At 43.0% G+C, this 23,662-nt stretch overlaps 1 protein-coding gene across 1 annotated transcript in view; it reads right to left on the bottom strand.

Moving 5' to 3' along the window:
- The window catches only part of CIB2 (calcium and integrin binding family member 2), a 41,568-nt gene that overhangs the window by 8,356 nt on the left and 9,550 nt on the right, over positions 1–23,662 (bottom strand). Inside the window, exons 2-4 of the mRNA XM_075855145.1 lie at positions 8,471–8,505; positions 7,764–7,875; positions 4,795–4,942 (exon numbers count right to left, since the gene is read on the bottom strand). Coding sequence (XP_075711260.1) covers positions 4,795–4,942; positions 7,764–7,875; positions 8,471–8,505 — 295 coding nt within the window. The remainder of the gene's footprint in view (positions 1–4,794; positions 4,943–7,763; positions 7,876–8,470; positions 8,506–23,662) is intronic.

Here is a 23,662-nt window from a genome sequence, read left to right as displayed (position 1 = left end):
TTTGCTTAACCCCTTAATGACCGGGCCATTTTGCACGTTAATGACCAAGGATTATTTTTTGTTTTTTCATGGTCGCATTCCAAGAGTCGTAACTTTTTTTTTATTCTGTCGACATAGCCGTATAAGGGCTTGTTTTTTGCGGGACGAGTTGTATTTTGTAATTGTACAATTTTTAGATGCTTATAACATATTTATTAACTTTTATTAACTTTATTTTAGGAGAGAATTGAAAATAAGCAGCTATTCCAGCATTAATTTTCACGTTATAAATTTACGCCGTTTACTATGCAGCGTAAATAACATGTTACCTTTATTCTATGGGTCGGCACGATTACGGGGATACCAAATATGTAGAGGTTTTATATGTTTTTCCTACGTTTGCACAGTAAAAACCCTTTAAGAAAAAAATTACTTGTTTTGCATCGCCGCATTCCAAGAGCCGTAACGTTTTTATTTTTACGTCGATGTGGTCGTATGTGGGCTTGATTTTTGCGGGACAATGTGTAGTTTTCATTAGTACTATTTTGGTGTACATAGGACTTATAGATTAACTTTTATTTTATTTTTTATGGGGGGAATGGGAGAAAAGAGAGAATTTTGCCGTTGTTTTTTGTGTTTTCTTTGAACGCCGTTCATCCGGCGGTTTAATTAATGTGTTCATTTTATTGGTCAAGTTGTTACGATCGCGGGGATACCATATATGTGTATGTGTGATTTTTTTAACAGTTTTACTAAATAAAACCACTTTTTGGGCCAAAAAAGTAGTTTTATTTGACTTTGACTGTAATTTTTTATTTATTTTTTCACAAACTTTATTTAACTGATTGTCATTTTTTTTTTTAAAGTCCCATCAGGACACTTCACTATGCGATCTGTTGATCGCTTATATAATGCTTTGGTATACTTAGTATACCGAAGCATTATTGCCTGTCAGTGTAAAACTGACAGGCAACCTATTAGGTCATGCCTCTGGCATCGCCTAACAGGCAGATGCTGAAGACAGACCTGGGGGTCTTTGTTAGACCCCCGGCTGTCATGGAAACCCGACGGCGACCCGCGATTTGTTTGCGGGGGCGCCGATCGGGTGACAGAGGGAGCTCCCTCCCTCTGTCAAACACATAAAATGCCGCTGTCACTATTGACAGCGGCATTTAATGGGTTAAACTGCCGGAATCGGAGCGCGCTTCGATTCCGGCAGTTGCAGCAGGTGCCAGGCTGTGTATAACAGCCGTGCTCCTGCCGCTGATCGCATGGGTACGCTGTCAGTACCCGCGCGATCACAGGACGGATATATCCGTCCTCCTGCGCGAACTAGCAGCTGCTGAGGACGGATATGTCCGTCCTTCGGCGTTAAGGAGTTAATGTACTCGGTTTTCTTACTATGTCCCTCTTCTACACTTTTCGACCTCATTTATTTCTCATCCGTACACAGTGCAAATTTCACTAGGAATTTTTTATTGTATGCAGACATTTGACATGCCCTTTCCGGCTATGACGTAACTAAGTATGGAGCGATCTCACGGGCTGAGCCTGCTCCATACTAAGCAGATGTCAGCAGTAGGTTACAGCCGACACTACACGGTAAGGGTATGTTCACACGCTGAGCCAAAAACGTCTGAAAATACGGAGCTGTTTTCAAGGGAAAACAGCACCTGATTTTCAGACGTTTTTTGAGCAACTCGCGTTTTTCGCTCCATTTTTCGGCCGTTTTTGGAGCGGTTTTCAATAGAGTCCATGAGAAAACGGCTCCAAAAACGTCCCAAGAAGTGTCCTGCACTTCTTTTGATGAGGCTGTATTTTTACGGGTCGTCTTTTGACAGCGACGCGTAAAATGACAGGTCGTCGGCACAGTACATCGGCAAACCCATTGAAAGTAATGTGCAGATGTTTGCCGACGTATTGGAGCCGTTTTTTCAGACGTAATTCGAGGCGTAAAACGCCTCCATTACGCCTGAAAATAGGTAGTGTGAACCCAGCCTAACAGGTGGAATCGAAGAGGATTTAGATTCTGCTAGTTTAACCCCTTAGATGCCACTGTCAATAGTGACCGCGGCATCTAAACCATGAGAAAGAGGGGATGGCCCCCTCCATCGGTCCCCCCACAATGCAATGGTTGTCATGGCAGCCTGGGGTTCTAGTGAAGGCCCCCAGGTTGCCATGTTTCTGCTCCTATTAAGCCCTGCCAGAGACAGGGCTTAATAGGAGTTGGTAAAAACCACAGCATAAAGCAATACATACGTTTTTCAGTATATTGTGTAAGTGATGTAACGATTGCTTGTTCAAGTCCCCTAGGGGGACTTATTAAAAAAGAGACAGTTAAATAAAGTTTGGTATTGCCGCATCCATAAAAGTCCAAACTATTACAATGTAACATTATCTAGTCCCGTTGGTGAACACCTTAAAAAAAAAAAAAAAGTTAAATGGCAGAATTGCTCTTTTTAGGTCACCTAGTCTCCCACAAAAAAAGTGATCAAGAAGTCTTATGTACCCCAAAATGGTACCAATAAAAACTACAGCTTGCCCTGCAAAAAAATAAGCCCCAACACCGGTCGATGGAAAAATAAAAAAGTTATGGCTGTCAGAATATGGTGACACAAAACTTTTAGGGTATGTGCACACACAAAAACGAAAAAATGTCTGAAAATTATTTTTTACGACAGTTTTTAGAACTGTTTTTCTATAGAGGCTATCGAAAAATGGCTCCAAAAACGGCTGAAGAAGTGACATGCACTTTTTTTCGCGGCCGTTTTTTTACGCGGCCATTTTTCAAAACGCCCACGTAATAAGATGGCCCGTCGGAACAGAACACTGTTTTCGCATTGAAATCAATGGGCAGATGTTTGGAGGCGTTCTGCTTCCGATTTTTCTGACTTTTTTGGGACGTTTACGGCTGAAAACACTCCCTTATTCTTAACAATACGTTTTTTTCTTTGTAAAATGAAAAAAGTGTTGTAAAAACATTAAAAAATATATTTTTACGGCCGTAATAATAATACCCCAAAAAACAAGGAGGAAACAATGGTTTTTTTTCCCCTTTCACCCCCAAAGAATTTTTTACAGATATCAAGTATATTATACAGTACAATAAATGGTGCTATGAAATACAAATACGAAGACTCGTCCCGCAAAAAACAAGCCATCATTCGGCTAGATCAGCATAAAAATCAAAAAGTTAAGGCTTTTGGAAGGTGGGGAGGACAAGACAAAAATTAAAATGGCTGCGGCGGAAAGGGGTTAAATGAGTCTCAGTCAAACATGTTCTATTTTCAGGAAGCCTAAATGTAAACTAATAAAAGGGTGAAAGTTTTTATAATGGCGCAAGTTTAAAAGAACGTTACTACTTTGATTGTATAAACATGCAAGGTTTGGGCTAATAATGGGAATGCAGACAAGTTGCTCGCGTAGGGTGCAACAGCATCAAGGACCTAGGGGCATAATAGTTTTATGATTTATACTAATATGTACTTAGGGGCTACACATCTACCAACAGGGATGAGCAAATGTAGGATTCTCCTAATGTGGATCAGTCATTCTCCCATAGAAGACATTGAATACAGATAAGCTTTTTTTTTTTTGTGAATATAAATGATAGAATCATTATAGGATTAGTAAAGTATGGCCATAGAGGGATGCAGATGGTCAGCAACAACACTCGAACATTAGTTCCCCATTTTGGCTTTTGGTCTGAACAACAGTTTAACCCCCTAGGGTATGTTCACACGATGAGAGGCATTTACGTGTGAAAAGACAGACTGTTAACAGCTGCCTCATTTCACACGTAAATGCTCCTCCTCGCATTTTGCGAGCCGTCTGAGACGCTCGTAAATCTTGAGCTGTGCTTCATTGAGTTCAATGAAGAACAGCTCAAATTACGTGGCAAAGAAGTGCCCTGCATATAATGTATATAAGTGTCCTGCACTTCTTTGCCGCGGCAGTCCATTTACGCGTCGTCGTTTGACAGCTGTCAAACGACGACGCGTAAATGACAGGTCGTCTGCACAATACGTCGGCAAACCCATTCAAATGAATGGGCAGATGTTTGCCGACGTATTGTAGCTCTATCGTCAAGCTGTCAAACGACGACGCGTAAAAATACAGCCTCGTCAAAAGAAGTGCAGGACACTTCTTTCAGACGTAATTTGAGCCGTTCTTCATTGAACTCAATGAAGCACAGCTCAAAATTTACGGCTGTCAGAGAAGCCTCGCAAAATGCGAGGAGGAGCATTTACGTCTGAAACGAGGCACCTGTTTTCTCCTGAAAGCCTGCTACCGTGTGCACATACCCTAAGGCCTCATGCACACGACCGTGTTCGGTCCGTGATATACGGTCCGCATGTCGGCCGCTTGTCCCGGACCGTACAAAGTACAGGGAGCCGGGCTCCTAGCATCATACTTATCTATGACGCTAGGTGTCACTGCCTATCCACGTAACTACTGTCACACACTAAAACATGATTACAGTACGGGACAGTAGTTCCGCGGACAGGCAGTGACCCCTATCGTCATAGATAAGTGTGATGCTAGGAGCCCGACTCCCTGCACTGTGTTCGGTCCGGGACATGCAGCCGACATGCGGACCGTATATCACGGACCGAACACGGTCGTGTGCATGGGGCCTAAGACCATGTCTGCATGTATTTATGCATTGAGCTACTGCCACGTGATTGGCCACGGAGACTAGATGTAGAATTGAAAACGGACATGAAATGCAAAGTCCATACGCATGACATATACTGAAAACAATTCTAGCGTTTAAACAGCACACATTAATAGATCACGCTACATATTAATTACCATAGATCTTAAAGGCATAGATTGCTTTCAGCTCACGGGGAGCCATCTCGCTCAGCACAGAAAACATATCCACAAAGTCATTGAAGCTAAGATTCCCTTCCCCATCTTCAGAAAAAGCCTGCACAATTCTCTCCTTGAAAGGATTTTCCTGGAACAAAAGAAAAGGTCATTTGGGTTTCATGTATGATGATGTAGCACACAGGTTTGCCTCGTGTTAAGCCTCATGCACACAGTGCAGATTCAGTATTTTGCAGCAATTTCTTTTTAAGACAAAAAGTGGTGGAACGTAATCACAGAAAAAGTATAAGGCTGAGTAACACGGGGCGGAGACGCTGCGTATCCATCCTGTGTGTCACAGGAAATTCCAGATGAAAACCGCACCAAACTGGTGCAGTTTTTCGCCCAGAATGTCCGCTGCGGAAAACTGAAGCACTTAGCTGGCCTACTAGCAGGCTGGCCTCCAGGGATGACGTTTCTTCCCAGGAGACTACTGCAGCCTGTGATTGGATACAGCGGTCACATGGGATGAATAAGTTGTTTTTTTTCTTTCTGAGTTGCCTTTTTTGCAACAACTGCGATTTCTTGCGGGTTTTTCCTCCCCATTGAATTTAAAGAGGAAAACCCACAACAAATAAGCAGCGTTTACGCAAATACAATTGACATGCTTCATAATAAATATCCGCACCACAGGTCAATTTATGAGCGTTTTTTTCCGCTCCACATTTACGCAGCGTGTGGATGAGATTTGTTCTATCTTATCCACTTTGCTGCTACTGTATTTGCTACGGATCTTCCACGACTAATTCCGTTGCGGAAAATCCTCAGTATTTACGCAACGTGTGAGCTGACCCTAATGGAAACATTTATGCTTCGCTTTTTTCCATGCACTCCTATTTTTAGCTTAAAACACAATGCAATCAAAATCTGAACCAAATCTGCACCGTGTGAAGGAGGCCTTATACTAAATACTTGATGTGATGACTTTGTTTCTATATCTATATCATACATGGTACTTTATGTATTGTTGAAGTGCTAATATCTATCCGTGAACCTTTATACATTTGCAGCAGAATTTTTACTTGTATCTCTTCTTTGGACAGGTTTGGCTTTATTATGTTTATGAAATAGTCATAGCTTTAATAGGGTTTCTTTATTTTCAGCCCAGCATTATAATTGTTGAATAAAGTGCCAATGAGGCATTACCAGCTGTCGACTACGCTATTGTTTCCGCCAAAAAAACGGAAACCTTATGTAACAGAAACAAACGGAAACCAACTACAACGGAACCGTTATCATTGAAATAAATGGTAATGCAAACTGAAGATATGGTTTCCGTTTATCGGTTCCTCAGACGGAAAGGTCGGACGAAACCGATGAACGGAAGCTTGACGATGATGTGAACAGGCCCTAATACAGACCTGTCAGAAAAGCTGTTCTTCTTTTAAGGCTCTGTTTACATCGGCATCGTGGCTTTCGTTTATAACCACCAGCTCTAGACGAACCCCACTGAATTACAATGAGGTCTGTCTGGGTCTCGTCGTGGCTTACATCGTTCTGACAAGAAGAATAGCGCTGCATACTAGGATACATATGATTTATATTCTTCATCGTTATGTCTTAAAGTTAACGCTTCACAAATTAAATTTTTGGTTATGGCTTCACTGCTACATAGGGTCCCCCCGAGTTGTGGTAAAAGCACAGCAATATCGCAACTCTTGCTTGACGTCAATGTTTCCCTAGGAGGGTAAAAGTCGTTGGCATAACATGGTTGGCAATCATGCAATTGTCACCCATATTCTCCCCACAGGGAAACTTTGGGGTGGTGCGCCAGATGTAGTAATGCTGCAATTTTAACATGACCCATCATTATTCAGCATGTTAAAAAAAAAAAAAGAATACATTTAATAGAATAGACATAAACAACTTTCTATTCTAATTCCCTAATACATTACTGGAGGTTTACTAAAAGTGTTAACGCCTCAATGACGCTTCAAAAATATTACACAATGGGAGTTCTCGAAGCTGAAGTAAAAGTTGCTGCTATGTCACACCATTTTATCATTTACTTTGCAGTGGTCCATGGTACATTTCCAGGAACCATTATTGGTTTTACAGCATAAAGGGCACTAGGTGGAACACTGGTATATAGGTTTCTACGTGCTGCTTTTCATGTGTCGGCAGAGTAATCCCTGAAATGCATATCTATCAATATGTGACAGTTCTCTTTCCATCACTTATAGGACTGGTCAAACATAGGATAATACTACCTGTCAATATCCCATAACATTTATTTATATTTCCTTTCCCTTCATTTTCTGCTTGATTAAACATAGGCTTTTCAGCTGAACTTTGTAACGGTAGACATTTTTTTAGAAAGCTTTATATTGTATACTAGTCAATATTTATTATCTTAAACTGAAGCTCCATTATGCATACATAATAGTATTAAGCATATCAAAATCATTATAGGAAGACCCTTTGTGTTAATGGTATGTAAAACATGTTGACAAATCTGTGACATGAAATCAGTGTCACGGATACATTTTATGGATTTATTCCGTAGTTCCACTACCAAACAACTGATGACCGATCCACCGGATAGGTCATCAGTATATGATCTGTGGGGTCCGACACCCGGAACCTGCACCGATCACCCGCTCCGGCTGCCTCTGGGCACGAGATGTCCATGCCGGAAGCAAATAGTTCTGGTCACGGAATAGCAGCCGAGCTGCAGCACGACCGCTATGAATTTACGGAGCCAACGGCTTCCGGCTCCGTACATTGCATGCTCTGCAATGACATCCGTTGCCCTGTCTAGTGGATAGGTGATCAGTTGTCGGGTAGTGGACAACCCTTTAAACATTCTAGTAAAATTGTCTCCGCAATAAAACCTGTATGAGAAATGACATCACAACATTATATTCTTATCTCGTATGGTATTTAATCATGTTTTGGCGGATATAGCTCACCATTAGTTCAGGCATATTAATAATAAGTTGCATGGGTAGTTTGATATCGGGGTCATCTGTATAATCCATTGGAACCATATTAGGAGCCAGTTCATAGAACCTTCCGTGTAACCTGAAAGAAACCCATAAACATCTGCTGTGAACTGTTAACATATATTAGCTGATTCAGACATCATTAAATCGGTCATTTGTAAGTAGTAAACCCCAGAAAGGTATTGTCCACAATCACGAAGGAAAGCAGCACAACCACTTTATGGCCCTATTCACATGGAGTTTTTTTGCTAGCAGAAAAAAAAAATCTTCAGGAATTCGGAGGCTGATTTTGAACGGTCTGCTCTTTTTCCCCCTCGTGTTTTTCTGCCCAGAAAGTTGTTTTCTATCATGATCACTATGTCTGCCCCATGCCTCCATTTTGTATATGCTGCACCCAGAGGCCTACATTGAAAAAAAGTGGGCTGCATAGCTAACATCCCAATGGGGCCCCACTTTGCAGCTGCTTCACACCCCCACATATACATGCACCCTGTCTGAGACATTAAGGACACGATACTTTTTTATCCCCATCCCTTCTAGGTGAAAAAGGGCAGCAGGACCCGCTTATTGGTTCTTCCCCTTTAATTGCCCATGGGGAAGTGGAGAAACACTTAAAGGGGTATTCCCATTTCGGACATTCATGGCATATCCACAGGACAACCATTGTTACTTACCGTAGAATTTCTTTCCGTGTGAAAAAAGTGCAGTCCTAATAGAGAAACAAAAGGTTTTGTATTAATTCACAAAAAATGCATTTGAACTGTGCTTCCCGAGGAGTTGTGTTCTAAAATAAATACATACGTTATACATAGGGGTGAGTGCAGAAGTTTATTGGGGAAACCTAAATACTGGACTAAAATGGATGCAAATATAGCAAACAAACATTTTGTTTCTCACCCATTTTTACAACAAATCACTATACAATGAGGAAATGCCGAGTGTTTGCTTAGTCAGTATCAGATTGTAATATATGCCCATTGGTTATAGCAATCTACTACTTGAAATGCCACTGTCCTATTTTCTATCTGTTGCATATGAGAGACTGCCCGACAGCTTGGCATCATGAAAAACTCTCGATACTCCCATTCAGCAGTGTGAGGGAGGGGTTCAAAATAGTTCCAGCCCTTACCATTGTGATACTGGGGAGATCAGAAACTGTTGACATCCCTAAAGAACCTTTTTCTTTCAGTTCTCTCGTCCTGACTTGGTAAGCACTGTAACTTTTATTAATATGCTACACTCCCCCAGTAAGGGCCTGTTCACATCTGCGTTGGAGGCTCTGTTAGGGGCCTCCGTCAGATCCGGACGAAAATACCAGAAACAATAGCGCAGCATGTTGCACTATTGTTTCCAGTAAAACCATGGACACCATTACGAAAACCAGATGGAAGATGGATCCCATTAAAGCCAATGGGTTCCATCGGGTGGAGATGGTATCTGTAATGTAATGGAACTGGCGTTTCTGGTATTTTAGTTGTAGAAGAACAACAGAAACACTGATGCAGGTGTGAACAGTCCCTAAGACCTACACATTATTGAGAAATATTATAGTATTATTTTTTTAATATTTCTTTATCCAAAAACAGTAAAGATTAGTTAATTTTGCCAATCATCTAGAATCAAGCATGCCATCTGGTAATCAATTGTGGACAAACAGTTGAACAGAAGTGGCATACATCAAAACATAAACATACAGTAGCTTTGTACCAGGGTAAAGCACATGCCAAATACGATGATAAAGTACTTAAATAATAGTGCCATACGATGCCCCAAAAATACTGCCATGCAGAATATAAATAACATTGCTATTATTATTCATTGTGCTCAAATAATACCAACACAAACCCACTACTCTACTGATTCTAGGGTATACCAGCAGTTTGACCCCCACCAATGAAACACTCATGACATATCAAAATGCCATCAATGCCTCTGGTAGGAAAACCTACTTGAATAGAAAATTACATTTATTTGGAGGCAGTCTATACTAATTACGATGGATGTGAAAAACGGATTGAAATGACAACATTAAGGGCATATTCAGACAGAAATTTTCACATCTGGGTGTTGTCCGAGTGCATAGTGGATTGCTAGGAGATGCTGAAAAAAAACCTGTTTTTTACGGATGTAAAAAACTGATGGTCACTGATGCTACACGGACGTTAAAAACGTGACACAAGGAACGCACTCTGACACAATGCTGATTCAACTCTGATGTAAAATCGCCAGTTTTCCCTGGAAGAAAAACTGACAAGTTTTACAAGGCTCTTCTGAATATCGCCTAACAGTGAATGCCCCCTTTATTCACAGTCTCTTGTAAGACTATTTTTAAGATGGCACAGCCGTACTTTAAATTTGTATTCCTAGAAAACTGACCATAAAGAGGTTAACACACTTGCATACAGAGTAAAGTGCGTTTGGGGACAAGAGCCATGGCTCACTGCACTGTATCCGAGTCAGACAGGAGATTTGTGAATGATGAAAATATAGATTTATTGCTAATTTCCTTCCAAATGCCCTTCTCTTTGTAACGACCCTTTCCAAAAACCAAGAAGTTAAATGCATGCAGTGCAACAAGAACTCAGAGTGACCTTAGAAGCAACAGCGCGTTCATCACAGCACAATCCTACTGAGATCCCATCACTTCCATCCTCAGAACACACATTGTGCCGCAAGGGCAAAATCGGAGTTAAATAATCTGGTCAAAGAACAGCTCATCATATTCGAGCAGCTTATTTCATAGTGCTGAGTGTACATGGTTTTTTGGTAAATGTCCAAGGAAATGGCCTCAGGCATTATAAGAGGGTCTCGAAGTTCGAGGCATTTTAGGTCTTCAGGACAGGACACAGATTAGGCTAGGGCTACATGGCAACTTTGGCTGCTACACAGGTCACACGGCTAAAGATCGTTGTGTCGCGCTACATGCATCGCAATAATGAAAGTGAATGTGGCCGCGTTTGACCCACAGGTTTCCGCGAGCGTGATACTACGAAGTAAAAAAAAAATTGGGCTTTTTCAAGTTACAGTTTTTCTTGTATTTACTTAATGAAAACCTAAAATAGACTTTATATTTGTATTATCCAACACCTGCCATTGTATTTAGATAAATCATATTCCAGTGAATCACTATGACAATGATTGATGAGGACCGTTTTTAGGATTTTCTTTTTTTTTTTTAATACTTTCCCATTGTTACTGGGACAGCCAGAGCGGCCCAGATACAGAGAAAATCTGCAATGACAAATTTCACTATTAGGGCTTTGCTGGGCATACAGAGTCGGTGTCAGCACCCGGCGAACCCGGGCAAGTGCCGGGGTCCACTACCCTTGGGGGTGCCCACGCTCTGCCCGGGACTTTGGCTCTGGGGTTGCCCTGGACATCACTAGCCGTATGTGGACAGTGATGTCAGGGGCTTCCCCAGAGCCTGAGTACCGGAGCAGAGCCTTTACTAGCACTCTGCCCGGGACTTCAGCTCTGCTCCAGACATCACTATCCATATATGGACAGTGGTGTCAGGAGCAGACCAGGAGTCCCAGGCAGAGTGTTAGTAGTGCTCTGCCCAGGACTATGGCTCTGAGGCCACCCCTGACAACACTGTCCATATGTGGACAGTGACGTCAGGGGCTTCTCCTGAAGCGGAATCCCCAGCCAGAGCATCGGCAATGCTCTGGCTGGGGATTACACTCCTAGAGGGAACTCCAAAGGCGCTACCTACAGGGAGGGGGGCTGTGTGGCACTACCTAGGAGGAGGGAGCTGTGTGGCACTACCTGGGAGGAGGGGGCTGTGTGGCACTACATTAATGGGGGTACAATCTGGGGCCCTAACATATATGGCAGCATAAACTGAGCCTAACGTCTATATGGGGGCACAAAGTGAAGTTTTGTGCCATTTTACTGCTGCCGTGAGTACCCCCGCAAAGGGGCCTAATAAGTCTGTGTTGCCCAAGGGCTCACATAAACCTGTAGCTGGCCCTGTGGGCGTAGTTGATTATTTATGGTATATACAGTTAGGTCCACAATTATTTTAACAGTGACACAAGTTTTGCCATTTTAGAGGTTTACCAAAACATATTGAATATAGAGTTAAATAATTAATATAGGCTTAAAGTGCAGACTCTCAGCTTTAATTTGAGGGTATTCACATCCTAATTTGAGGAAGGGCTTAAGAATTACAGCTCTTTAATATGTAGCTGCCTCGTTTTCAAGGGACCAAAAGGTAATTGGACAATTATCTCAAAAGCTATTTAATGAGCTGCATGGGCTATTCCCTCATTAATCCATCATCAATTAAGCAGGTAAAAGGTCTGGAGTGGATTCCAGGTGTGGCATTTGCATTTGGAAGCTGTTGCTGTGAACCCACAACATGAGGTCAAAGGAGCTCTCAATGCAAGTGAAACAGACCATCGTAAGGCTGAAAAAAATTAAGAAATCCATAAGAGAGATAGCACAAATGTTAGGAGTGGCCAAATCAACAGTTCGGTACATTCTTGAAAAAAAAAAAAAATAACAAAGTAAAAAAAGAAGAGCGCACTGGTGATCTTGTGAACTCCAAAAAGGCTGGACGTCCACAGAAGACAACAGCGGTGGATGATCGCAGAATCCTTTCCATGGTGAAGAAAAAACCCTTTACAACATCTACCCAAGTGAAGAACACTCTCCTGGAAGTAGGTGTATCAGTATCTAAGTCTACCATAAAGAGAAGACTTCATGAGAGCAAATACAGAGTGTTCACCACAAGGTAAAAACCATTAGTCAAGCCCAAAAATAGAAAGGCCAGATAAGACTTTGCCAAACAACATGTAAAGAAGCCAGACCAGTTCTGGAACAGCGTTTTTTGGACAGATGAAACGAAGATCAACCTGTACCAGAATGATGGGAGGAAGAAAGTATGGAGAAGGCTTGGAATGGCTCATGATCCAAAGCACACCACATCCTCTGTAAAACATGGTGGAGGCATGGGCATGCATGGCTGTCAAAGGCACTGGGTCACTAGTGTTTATTGATGATGTGACTGAAGACAGAAGCAGCTGGATTAATTCTGAAGCGTTCAGGGATATACTTTCTGCTCAGATTGAAGAAAATGCAGCAAGGTTGATTGGACGTCACTTCACAGTACAGATGCACAACGACCCAAAACATACTGCGAAAGCAACCTGTAATGTCCACAGCCGCGGACCGTCATGCTTACCTGCCCCCCGACGTCCGCGCCCATGGACAAGTGGGTGCCGGGCGGTATCTCCCTCCTGAGAGACACCGGCACTCACTTCCTTCCGCATCGCTGCACTGGTTCCCGTAGGGTGCACGCGCACGCCCGGCATTATAGGGCTAGTGCACACACGTGAGTAAAATCTGTAATTAGCCCATGATCACCCTGGACTATAAAAAGGGCTCTGGCCTTTCATTCATTGCCTGAACGTTGTTGTGTTTACCCGTGTTAGTCTTGCAAATGGTCCGATAGTGTTATCCTGTTCCCAGTGTTCCCCTGTCCTGCTACCTGTATCCTGTATCCCATGCTACCTTTGTTCCTGTGCCTCAGAAACTTGGAGTCGTGTTGTGACCCCGGTCACGCCTGCTGTGTTACACCACGCCTGGTGTCTGCTGCCAAGGTCCCGTCTGTGTTGAGCCTCCATTACTGTCTGAACAACTACAGGTACCGTTGTGCTTGGACTATATCTATACTAGGGATGCACGATGCATCGAAACTTCGATACTGTTTCGATACCGTGCACCCTCAAACGGTTCGATACCGTTATTTCATGTATTTCGATACTAAGCTGTGCGGCTGCACAGCTCAGTATTGTAATACATGAATGTATGAGAGCAGGGCTGCGCAAAGTGTGCGTGTGGTCAGCATGAGGTGATGCAGCTGGCGCTTCACTAATGAGCGGCATCACTGAAGACAGAACATGGCGGGCGCACTGCAAAACACTCCCGTACTCTGCCTTCAGTGCCTGCACTCATTAGTGCAGCACCGGCTGCATCACCTCATGCTGACCGCGCGCACACTTATTCTAAGGAACGGGGCAATGGCTGTATTACACAGCCGCAGCCTCGCTCTAACGGCGGAGATCAGAGAAACTTCTCATCTCCGCCGCTATTCTCCTGAATTCTGCGATCAAATCTGACCGCAGCATTCAGGGGAAAATGAGAAGGGGAGATGCCCTTTGGATCGCGTCTCAGGGAAATCCTGTGACGCGATCGAGGGCCATACCATATATGGACAGACAGCCTAGGGTCCGTTGAAGGACCCTGTCCTGTTATGGCATACTTAGTACAGAGGCAGTTGTTAGGGCATACCTATCAGTACAGAGGCTAATGTAACTGGCATATAAATATATGCCAGTACATTAAAAGTTTAAAAATAAAAAGTAAAAAATAAAGTAACGTTACATTAAAAAAAAAACAAAAAAAAAAACACACACATATACACAACAATAAAAACTTTAAATAAGTCTCGATACATAAAATATACACATATTCGGTATCGTCACAACCGTAATAACACATATCTAGCGTCATTCATGTTTACGCTGTTATAAAATTAAAAAAAACTACTTTCACTTATTAATGTGAGGCGCGAGGTATTATAAATTTTGAACCTCCATGTGCCTCACATTAATAGTAATTAACCCCATCATGTACCTCACACATTAACCCAACATTGTCCATTATGACTTAGTGACTGAGGAACATGATGGGGTTAATCACTATTAATGTGAGGCATGTGGAGGTTCAAAATTCATCACACCACGCGCCTCACATCAGAAAATGGAAGAACTTTTTTTTAAAATTATTATTATTGTTGGCAAAAGTATCGTTTTGGTATCGAGTATCGCAATACTACACCAAGTATCGGTATCGAAAGTCCAAATTCTGGTATCGTGACATACTATACATTGACTTGGTACACTGTTTGGCCAGCTGCTATCCCGCTATGCAGGTGCGGTCCAGTGGGTCCACATAGCCACAGATCGTGACACAACCCAGGAGTTGTTTTTTTAAGGCAAGGAAGTGGAATATTCTGCAATGGCCAAGTCAATCACCAGATGTCAACCCGATCAAGCATTCACTTCACTTGCTTAAGACAAAACTTAAAGAGGCTCTGTCACCAGATTTTCAAACCCCTATCTCGTATTGCAGCAGATCAGCGCTGCAATGTAGATTACAGTAACGTTTTTTTTTTCTCAAAAACGAGCATTTTTGGCCAAGTTATAAGCATTTTTATGCAAACTAGCCTTTCTTAAGTACAACTGGGCGTGTTTAAAGTTATGTCCAACTGGGCGTGTATTGTGTGTGTACATCTGGGTGTGTTTACTTGCTTTACTAGCTGGGCGTTGTGAATGGAAGTGTATGATGCTGACAAATCAGCATCATCCACTTCTCTTCGTTAACACCCAGCTTCTGGCAGTGCACAGACACACAGCGTGTTCTCGAGAGATCACGCTGTGACGTCACTTCCTGCCCCAGGTCCTGCATCGTGTCGGACGAGCGAGGACACATCGGCACCAGGCGACAGAGGCTACATCGACTTACCTGCAAACGCCGATGCTGCTGCAGAATCAACTGTAGCCTCTGGTGCCGATGTGTCCCTCCCTTTTGAACCTTACAGCCCAAACAGCAGTTTACGTCCACATATATGGCATCGCCATACCCGGGGGAACCAGCTTAGCAGTTTAAGAGGTGTGTGTCTTCGGTGGCACAAACACGGCACATCATATTGTGCACTAAAATGGCATATCAGCGGAAAATTGCAATTTTCACTTTGCACCATCCGCTGCGCATTAATTACTGATGGAAAAACATCTGTTGGGGCAAAATGCAAACTACACCCCTTAAAATGCCTCAAGATTTGTTGTTTCCAAAATAGGGGTCACTACTTGGGGGTTTGTTTTGCTATTTGACCTCAGAGCCCTGCAATTGTGGGCCAATGCGGTGGAAATCACCAAAATGGACCTCAAATGCGCATGTTGCTCTTCACTTCTGAGCTCTGTCATATGTCCAGGCAAACGTTAAATTCCATGAGGGCTGTAATTTCCAAAATGGGGTCACTTCTTGGGGGCTTCTACTGCACTCTGGTACCTCAGGATTTTGCAAATGCGACATGGCGCCCAGAAACCAAGCCAGCAATATCTGCATGCCAAATAGCGCTCCTGCCTTTCTGAGCCCTGCCGTGTGTCCAAACAGCAGTTTATTACCACATATGGGGTATTGCCGTACTCGGGAGAAATTGCTTTATAAATGTTGGGGTGCTTTTTCCTCTTTATCCATTGTGAAAATGAAAAAAATTCAACTTTTTAGTGGAAAAAACGCTGATATTCATTTTTACGGCCGAATTCCAATAAATTTTGGAAAAGACCAGTGGGGTCTAAATGCTTACTATACCCCTAGATAGATTCCTTAAGGGGTTTAGTTTCCAAAATGGGGTCACTTTTGGGGGGTTCCTATGGTTTTGGTCCCGCAGGCACTTAGCAAATGTGACATGGCACCCGAAAACCATTCCAGCTAAATTTGAGCTCCAAATGGTTCTCCTTCCCTTTTGACCCCTGCCGTGTGTTCAAGCAGCAGTTTATGACCACTTATGGGGTATTGCCGTAATCGGGAAAAATTGCTTTTCAAATGTTGTGGTGCTTTTTCTCCTTTATGCCTTGTAAAAATAAAAAATGTCAACATTTTATTAGAAAAAATGTAGATTTTCATTTTCACGGCCTAATTCCACTAAAGTCAGCAAAAAACCTGTGTGTCAAAATGCTAACTATACCCCTCGATAAATTCCTTGAGAGGTGTAATTTCCAAAATGGGGTCACTTTTGGGGGGTTTCCACTGTTTTAGTACTTCCAGGACGTTGCAAACGCCACATGGCACCGAAAATCATTCCAGCAAAATCTGTGCTCCAAAATCCAAACGGTGCTGTTTCCCTTCTGAGCCCTGCCATGGGTCCAATCAGCAGTTTATTACCACATATGGAGTATTGCCGTAATCGGGAGAAATTGCTTTACAAAGGTTGTGGTTCTTTATTCCTTGTAAAAATTTAAAAATTCTAAGTTTTTTTTAGAAAAAGGTTGATTTTCAATTTTACAGACTATTTCCAATAAATTTAGCAAAAACCCTGTGGGGTTAAAATGCTAACTATACCTCTCGATAATTTTCCTGAGGGGTGTAGTTCCCAAAATGGGGTCACTTTTGGGGGCTTTCCACTGTTTTGGCACCACAAGACCTTTTCAAACCTGACATGGTGCCTAAAATATATTCTAAAAAAAGGAGGCCCCAAAATCCTCTAGGTGCTCCTTTGCTTCTGAGGCCTGTGTTTAAGTCCAAGAGGACACTAGGGCCACATGTGGGATATTTCTAAAAACTGTAGAATCAGGGTAATAAATATGGAGTTGCAATTCTTGGCTAAAACCGTTTGTGTTACTAAATGTTTTTATTACAAAATAATTTTGGCAAAAAAAGATGAAATTAGTAAATTTCACATCTATTTTGCTTTAATTCCTGTGAAATGCTTAAAGGGTTAAGAAACTTTTTGAATACTTTGAGGGGTGCATTTTTTAAAATGGGGTGACTTATGGGGACTTTCTAATATATAAGGCCCTCAAAGCCACTTCAAAACTGAACTGGCCCTGTAAAAAAAATCGCCTTTTGAAATTTTCTTGAAAATGTGAGAAACTGTTGCTAAAATTCCAAGCCTTGTAACGTCCTAGAAAAATAAAAGGACGTTCAAAAAACAATGCAAACATAAAGTAGACATATGGGAAATGTTAACTAGTAACTATTTTGTGTGGTATTACTATCTGTCTTACAAGCAAATACATTTAAATTAAGAAAAATGAAAATGTTTACAAATTTTATCTAAATTTTGGTGTTTTTCACAAATAAATACTGAATTTATCAACCAAATTTGTTTTACTAACATCAAGTACAATATGTCATGAGAAAACAATCTCAGAATCGCTTGGCTGGGTGAAAGCATTCCCAAGTTATTACCACATAAAGTAACACGTCAGATTTGAAAAAAATCGGCTGTGTCCTGAAGGCCAAAACAGGCTGTGTCTTTAAGGGGTTAAGAGGTTAATTTGACCAATTACTTTTGAGCCCCTGAAATGAGGAGGCTGTGTAGAAAAATGGTTGCAATTCCGAAACGTTTCACAGGATATTTTTGTTCAACCCCTTGAATTAAACCTGAAAGTCTACACTTCGATTGAATCTCAGTTTTTCCATTTAAAATCCAATGTGGTGGCATGCAGAGCCCAAATCATGAATATTGTGTCACTGTCCAAATAATCCTGGACCTAACTGTACAGAATAAAAACCACAAAACCAAAAAATAACCACTTGTTGTCTATTCTGGGTACTCTGCTAACATCGAAAGCTTAAAAGACCAGGATATATAAGGTCCCAAAATAATCATTATTGAATCCTGGGCATGCAGTATTGGAGGATTAATTATCTGATCCCCTTATTATATTGCTGAACAACATAGGTATTCTGTTTCATGAACAGATAATCTGAATCCTCCATCTTACCATACCTGCAACTGAAAATAGATCAGGAATTTATCTTGGCAGCAGGTAGAAAGAGATCCCACCATCTTGTTTGGTACATGAGGACAGAATAAGCATTTGAGAGGCCATCTAACAATGGATGACCTCTTAACTAATTTGCAAAGAGATAAAGATAGTGTTATCAATAATTTGTTAGAATATCAGCGTATAATGATACCCTGATCATTGCCTTCTGTGATCTCATGTATGTAGACCTATTCACTTATATGTAACTAGTATAGGAGTATTTTATCCTGCTAAGGCCCTATTCACACGACAGGGATTCTCGGCCGTGTGATGGACATATTTTAAACGGGGCTATTCATACGGCCGATTTTTTGTGATCATAATGACGGCCGTGCTTTCTGCTGCTCGCTCTCTTCTCCTCCTCACAGTGCGAAGTGCATGTGAGGAGGAGAACGATTTATTTTTTTATCCCTGTAGGAGCGGAATCCCTAATCCTCGGTCGCAGCGTTGCCGAAGCCGTGGCCGGGGATTCCACACCAGGAGAATTCCCTGACATCACTGTCCATATATGGACAGTGACTTCTCCTGAAGCGGAATCCCCGGTCACAGCCGTCCCTGACAAAGCTGTGGCTGGTGATTCCGCTCCAGGTGAAGTCCCTGACGTCACTATATGGACAGTGAAGTCAGGGACTTCTACTGGAGCGGAATCATCGGCCACAGCATTGGCCACTGTGGCCCGGGGATTCCGCTTCTGGAGAAGTCCCTGACGTCACTGTCCAAATATGGACAGGGACGTCAGGAACTTCTCCTGGAGTGGTCCCCTACAGTGGCACTATCTACAGGAAGGGGGGATGCTATGTACAGGGGGGCTGTGTCGCACTACCTAGAGGGGGGCTGTGGCAGTATCTACAGGGGGTCAGTGCGCGGTAGTAGCTACAGAGGGCAGTGCGCGGCATTACCCGCAGAGGGCAGTGCGCGGCATTACCCGCAGAGGGCAGTGCGCGGCATTACCCGCAGAGGGCAGTGCGCGGCATTACCCGCAGAGGGCAGTGCGCGGCATTACCCGCAGAGGGCAGTGCGCGGCATTATCCGCAGAGGGCAGTGCGCGGAATTATCCGCAGAGGGCAGTGCGCGGCATTATCCGCAGAGGGCATTGCGCGGCATTAATCGCAGAGGGCAGTGCGCGGCATTAACCGCAGAGGGCAGTGCGCGGCATTAACCGCAGAGGGCAGTGCGCGGCATTATCCGCAGAGGGCAGTGCGCGGCATTATCCGCAGAGGGCAGTGCGCGGCATTATCCGCAGAGGGCAGTGCGCGGCATTATCCGCAGAGGGCAGTGCGCAGCATTATCTACAGAGGGCAGTGCGCGGCATTATCTACAGAGGCCGAGACTGTTTTGTCAAAAACGGCCAGAAGTAGGACCTGTCCTATTTTTGACGGAACGGCCGCACGGTTCCGTTAAAACAACGGAAGGCTAGTACACTGAAGAAAAAGTCTGAAGTTGGAATGAGGCCTAAGGCACTATTAAAATTTTTTGCATCATTTTTGCAGTACGCTATGCCATAGAGATAACAAAAAAACAAAAAACAAATTTAAGTTCCACTATTCGAAAACAATCATTCACCTTTTCCTTTTAAATGATAATTTAATAGTCCTTTTTAGGTACCGTATATGTTCCAGATTGTCAGAATAGCAACTAATAGAAATAGCAAAGCGTTTGATGCATTTCAAATCCAACTGGATAATGGTCAATGACAAATTATCTTGCTTCCTAAACATGTATGTCAGGACAGCATATTGCAGCTACAGGCCTACTCCTAATTAGCCAAAACGGCACAAAAAAAAATATTGTGCCGTTTGGCTAAGAGGAGCACTGAAAGAATACAGCTGACTGTATGATATGGGATTACTCTCCTCATGAATACAGCAGACTCATAACTATGAGCCCAGTGTATTTTTTCAGCGCTCTTATTAGCCAAACAGCATAACATTTTTAGGCTGGTGACTAAGGGGTTAATCAAGGATTACCATCTCTCTCTACCAGTCCCGCTTCTCACCACTTCACCTTACAGGGAACACTTTTTATTTTAGGAATATCTTTATCTATATTTTGGACATACAGTTACGTGAAAAAGTAAGGACACCACATATATATTTGTTTGTTTTTTTTGCAACGTGGACATATTTGATCTTAACAGTATAGAAAAATAAAGGTAATATAATTGTACATAAATCACTAACAAACTGACTTTGGAATAATCTACTAAACAAAAAAATTCACAGATATGCCATTTCCTTCTTGCCGAGGTCCTGGTGCAGCAAGTCTCTAGGGATACTAAGGCTGGGTTCACACAACCTATTTTCAGGCGTAAACGAGGCGTATTATGCCTCGATTTACGCCTGAAAATAGGGCTACAATACGTCGGCAAACATCTGCCCATTCATTTGAATGGGTTTGCCGACGTACTGTGCAGATGACCTGTAATTTACGCGTCGTCGTTTGACAGCTGTCAAACGACGACGCGTTAATTGACTGCCTCAGCAAAGAAGTGCAGGGCACTTCTTTGCAACTTAATTTGAGCCGTTCTTCACTGAAGTCAATGAAGAGCAGCTCAAGATTTACGAGCGTCACGGACGCCTCGCATAATGCGAGGATGAGCTTTTACGTCTGAAACGAGGCAGCTGTTTTCTCCTGAAAACAGTCTGTCTTTTCAGACGTAAAAGCCTGCTACTGTGTGCACATACCCTAATTCTGGGTTCACATGACCTATTTTCAGACGTAAACGAGGCGTATTATGCCTTGTTTTACGTCTGAAAATAGGGCTACAATACGTCGGCAAACATCTGCCCATTCATTTGAATGGGTTTGCCGACGTACTGTGCAGAGAACCTGTCATTTACGCGTCGTCGTTTGACAGCTGTCAAACGACAACGCGTAAAAATACAGCCTCGGCAAAAGAAGTGCAGGACACTTCTTTCAGAAGTAATTTGAGCCGTTCTTCATTGAACTCAATGAAGCACGGCTCAAAATTTACGGCTGTCAGAGAAGCCTCGCAAAATGCGAGGAGGAGCATTTACGTCTGAAACGAGGCAGCTGTTTTCTCCTGAAAACAATGTCTTTTTAGACGTAAAAGCCTCTCATCGTGTGCACATACCCTAAGCGTAAACACTGCGGATTTTCCCCAACAGATTTCATTGTGGAAAACCTGCATCATAATACAGTACCAGCAGTGTGGACAAGATTTGAACAAATCTCATCCACACACAGCGTAAAAATCCACCAAAGAAAACATTCATAAATTGACCTGCGGTGCGTTTTTTTTTTTAAGCCGCAGCATGTCAATTTATGCTGCGGAGTCACTGTTTTTTTCTGTTGCAGGTTTTCCCCATTGAATTCAATGGGAGGTAAAACCCGCAACAACGAGCGGTATGAGAGACTTTTGCAGCGGAAATGATGAAATTCCGACACAAAAAAGTGCAATTTTTTTTCATTTCAAATGAATAAAAAAAGCTTCTACTTACCCCAGCCGTAATCATGGCGACACGATCCTCTCTTCTGAGTGTAGCCCGGCCTCCTGGGATGATGTTCCATTCCATGTGACTGCTTCAGCCAAACAAAGGCTGCAGCGGTCATCCCAGAAGGTCAGGTTGCGCTCAGGAGAGAGGATCGTGTCGCCATGATTACGGCTGGGGTAAGTATAAACTTTTCTTTTTCATTGCTGCAGGATTTCCGCAGCAGATATTCCGCCCGAAAAACTGCACCACAATTTGGTGCGGTTTTTCAGACAGAATTCCCTGCGGGTTACAGAGCGTATACGCTGTGTAGTTTTACGCAGTGTATCCGCCTAGCGTGTTTCTACCCTTAGGATGTATTCAGACATTGCTGTTGAGTTGGGGGTAAAACTACATAAAAAAAACCTCATAGAAAAACCTCATGCGTTTATACCGTGATTTGGTGCGTTTTCCCCATTACCGCATAAAGACGCACCCGATCACTGTAAAATGCATGTGTTTCTTCAGTGCACTTTTCCACACCTCAGCCTCAACGTTTGAATACACAGACTTCTTTTAGCATCTTGCGTTTGGCTCTTGCGCTGAACTTGCCGGGACAACTTGACTTGGGTAATGATCTACTGGAAAGTGGAATGATTGTTTTACAAACTTTTTAAACCCCTTCTAGACACATTGAGGGCGGATTTACACGAGCGTGTGCATTTTGCGTGTGCAAAAGGCACTTAACAGCTCTGTGTGTCATGACCATAAGGTGCGCGACTTTGTGCTTTTCGCGCAGCCGCCATCATTATGACACTCTGTTTGTATGTTTGTAAACAGAAAAGCACGTGGTGCTTTTCTGTTTGCAATCATAGTTTGCCTGCTGTTGCGCGAATCACGCACGTCCCACGGAGGTGCCTCCGTGTGGCATGCGTGATTTTCACGCACCCATTGACTTCAATGGGTGCGTGATGCGCTAAAAACGGCGAAATAGAGGACCTGTCATGAGTTTTACGCAGCGGATTCACGCTGCGCAAAAATCACTGACAGTCTGCACTGCACCATAGACTAGCATAGGTCCGTGGAAAACGTGAAAAACATGCGCGTTGCACGGATGTATTAAACTTTTGTGTAAATCCGCCCTCACATCTGTAAACTTTTTTCTGAAGGCGTTAGATCTAGGCATGACGTTAGCACACATTTCAACAAAGAGCAAACCAAACTAAGGGCTTATTCAGTCGAACGTCGAATACGTCCGTGTGACGGCCGTTAAAACAACGGTCGTCACACGGACGCATGTATTTCAATGGGTCTGTTGAAAAATAGAACATGTCCAATTTTCTTCCGTTTTCACGGATCCCCCAAAGACTCAAGTCTATGAGGATCCGTGAAAATGGGACTCGCACCCGCATGGGGGCAACGCGAACGTGAAAAACTGCCATTTTTCTTGTCCGAGTTTCCCCACGTTCGTCTGAATAAGCTCTTAGACTTAGGGGGGATTCACACGAGCGTGTATTCGGTCCGTGCGGGCCGCTTGGTTTTCACGCTGCACGCATGGACCAATACAAGTCTATGGGGCAGTACAGACAGTCCGTGCTTTTTGCGCAGCGTTTGTCTGCTGCGCAAAAAGCGCGACAGGTTCAATAACTCTGCGTATTTCGCGCATCACGCACCCATTGAAGTCAATGGGTGCGTGAAAACCACGCAGGTTGCACGGAAGCACTTCCGTGCGAACCGACTGAAACAGCGCACCAGCTGTCAAAAGGATGAATGTAAACAGAAAAGCACCACGTGCTTTTCTGTTTCCGAACATCCAAACGGAGTGTCTTTGCGATGAGCGAAGCCGGACAAGCGAACCGAACTTCACCGG

This window comes from Rhinoderma darwinii, chromosome 3 (genome assembly GCF_050947455.1).
Source record: "Rhinoderma darwinii isolate aRhiDar2 chromosome 3, aRhiDar2.hap1, whole genome shotgun sequence".
Lineage (NCBI taxonomy): Eukaryota > Metazoa > Chordata > Amphibia > Anura > Rhinodermatidae > Rhinoderma > Rhinoderma darwinii.
Note: the sequence above shows the minus strand (reverse complement) of the source record. Positions and strands in the feature narration are given on the sequence as shown.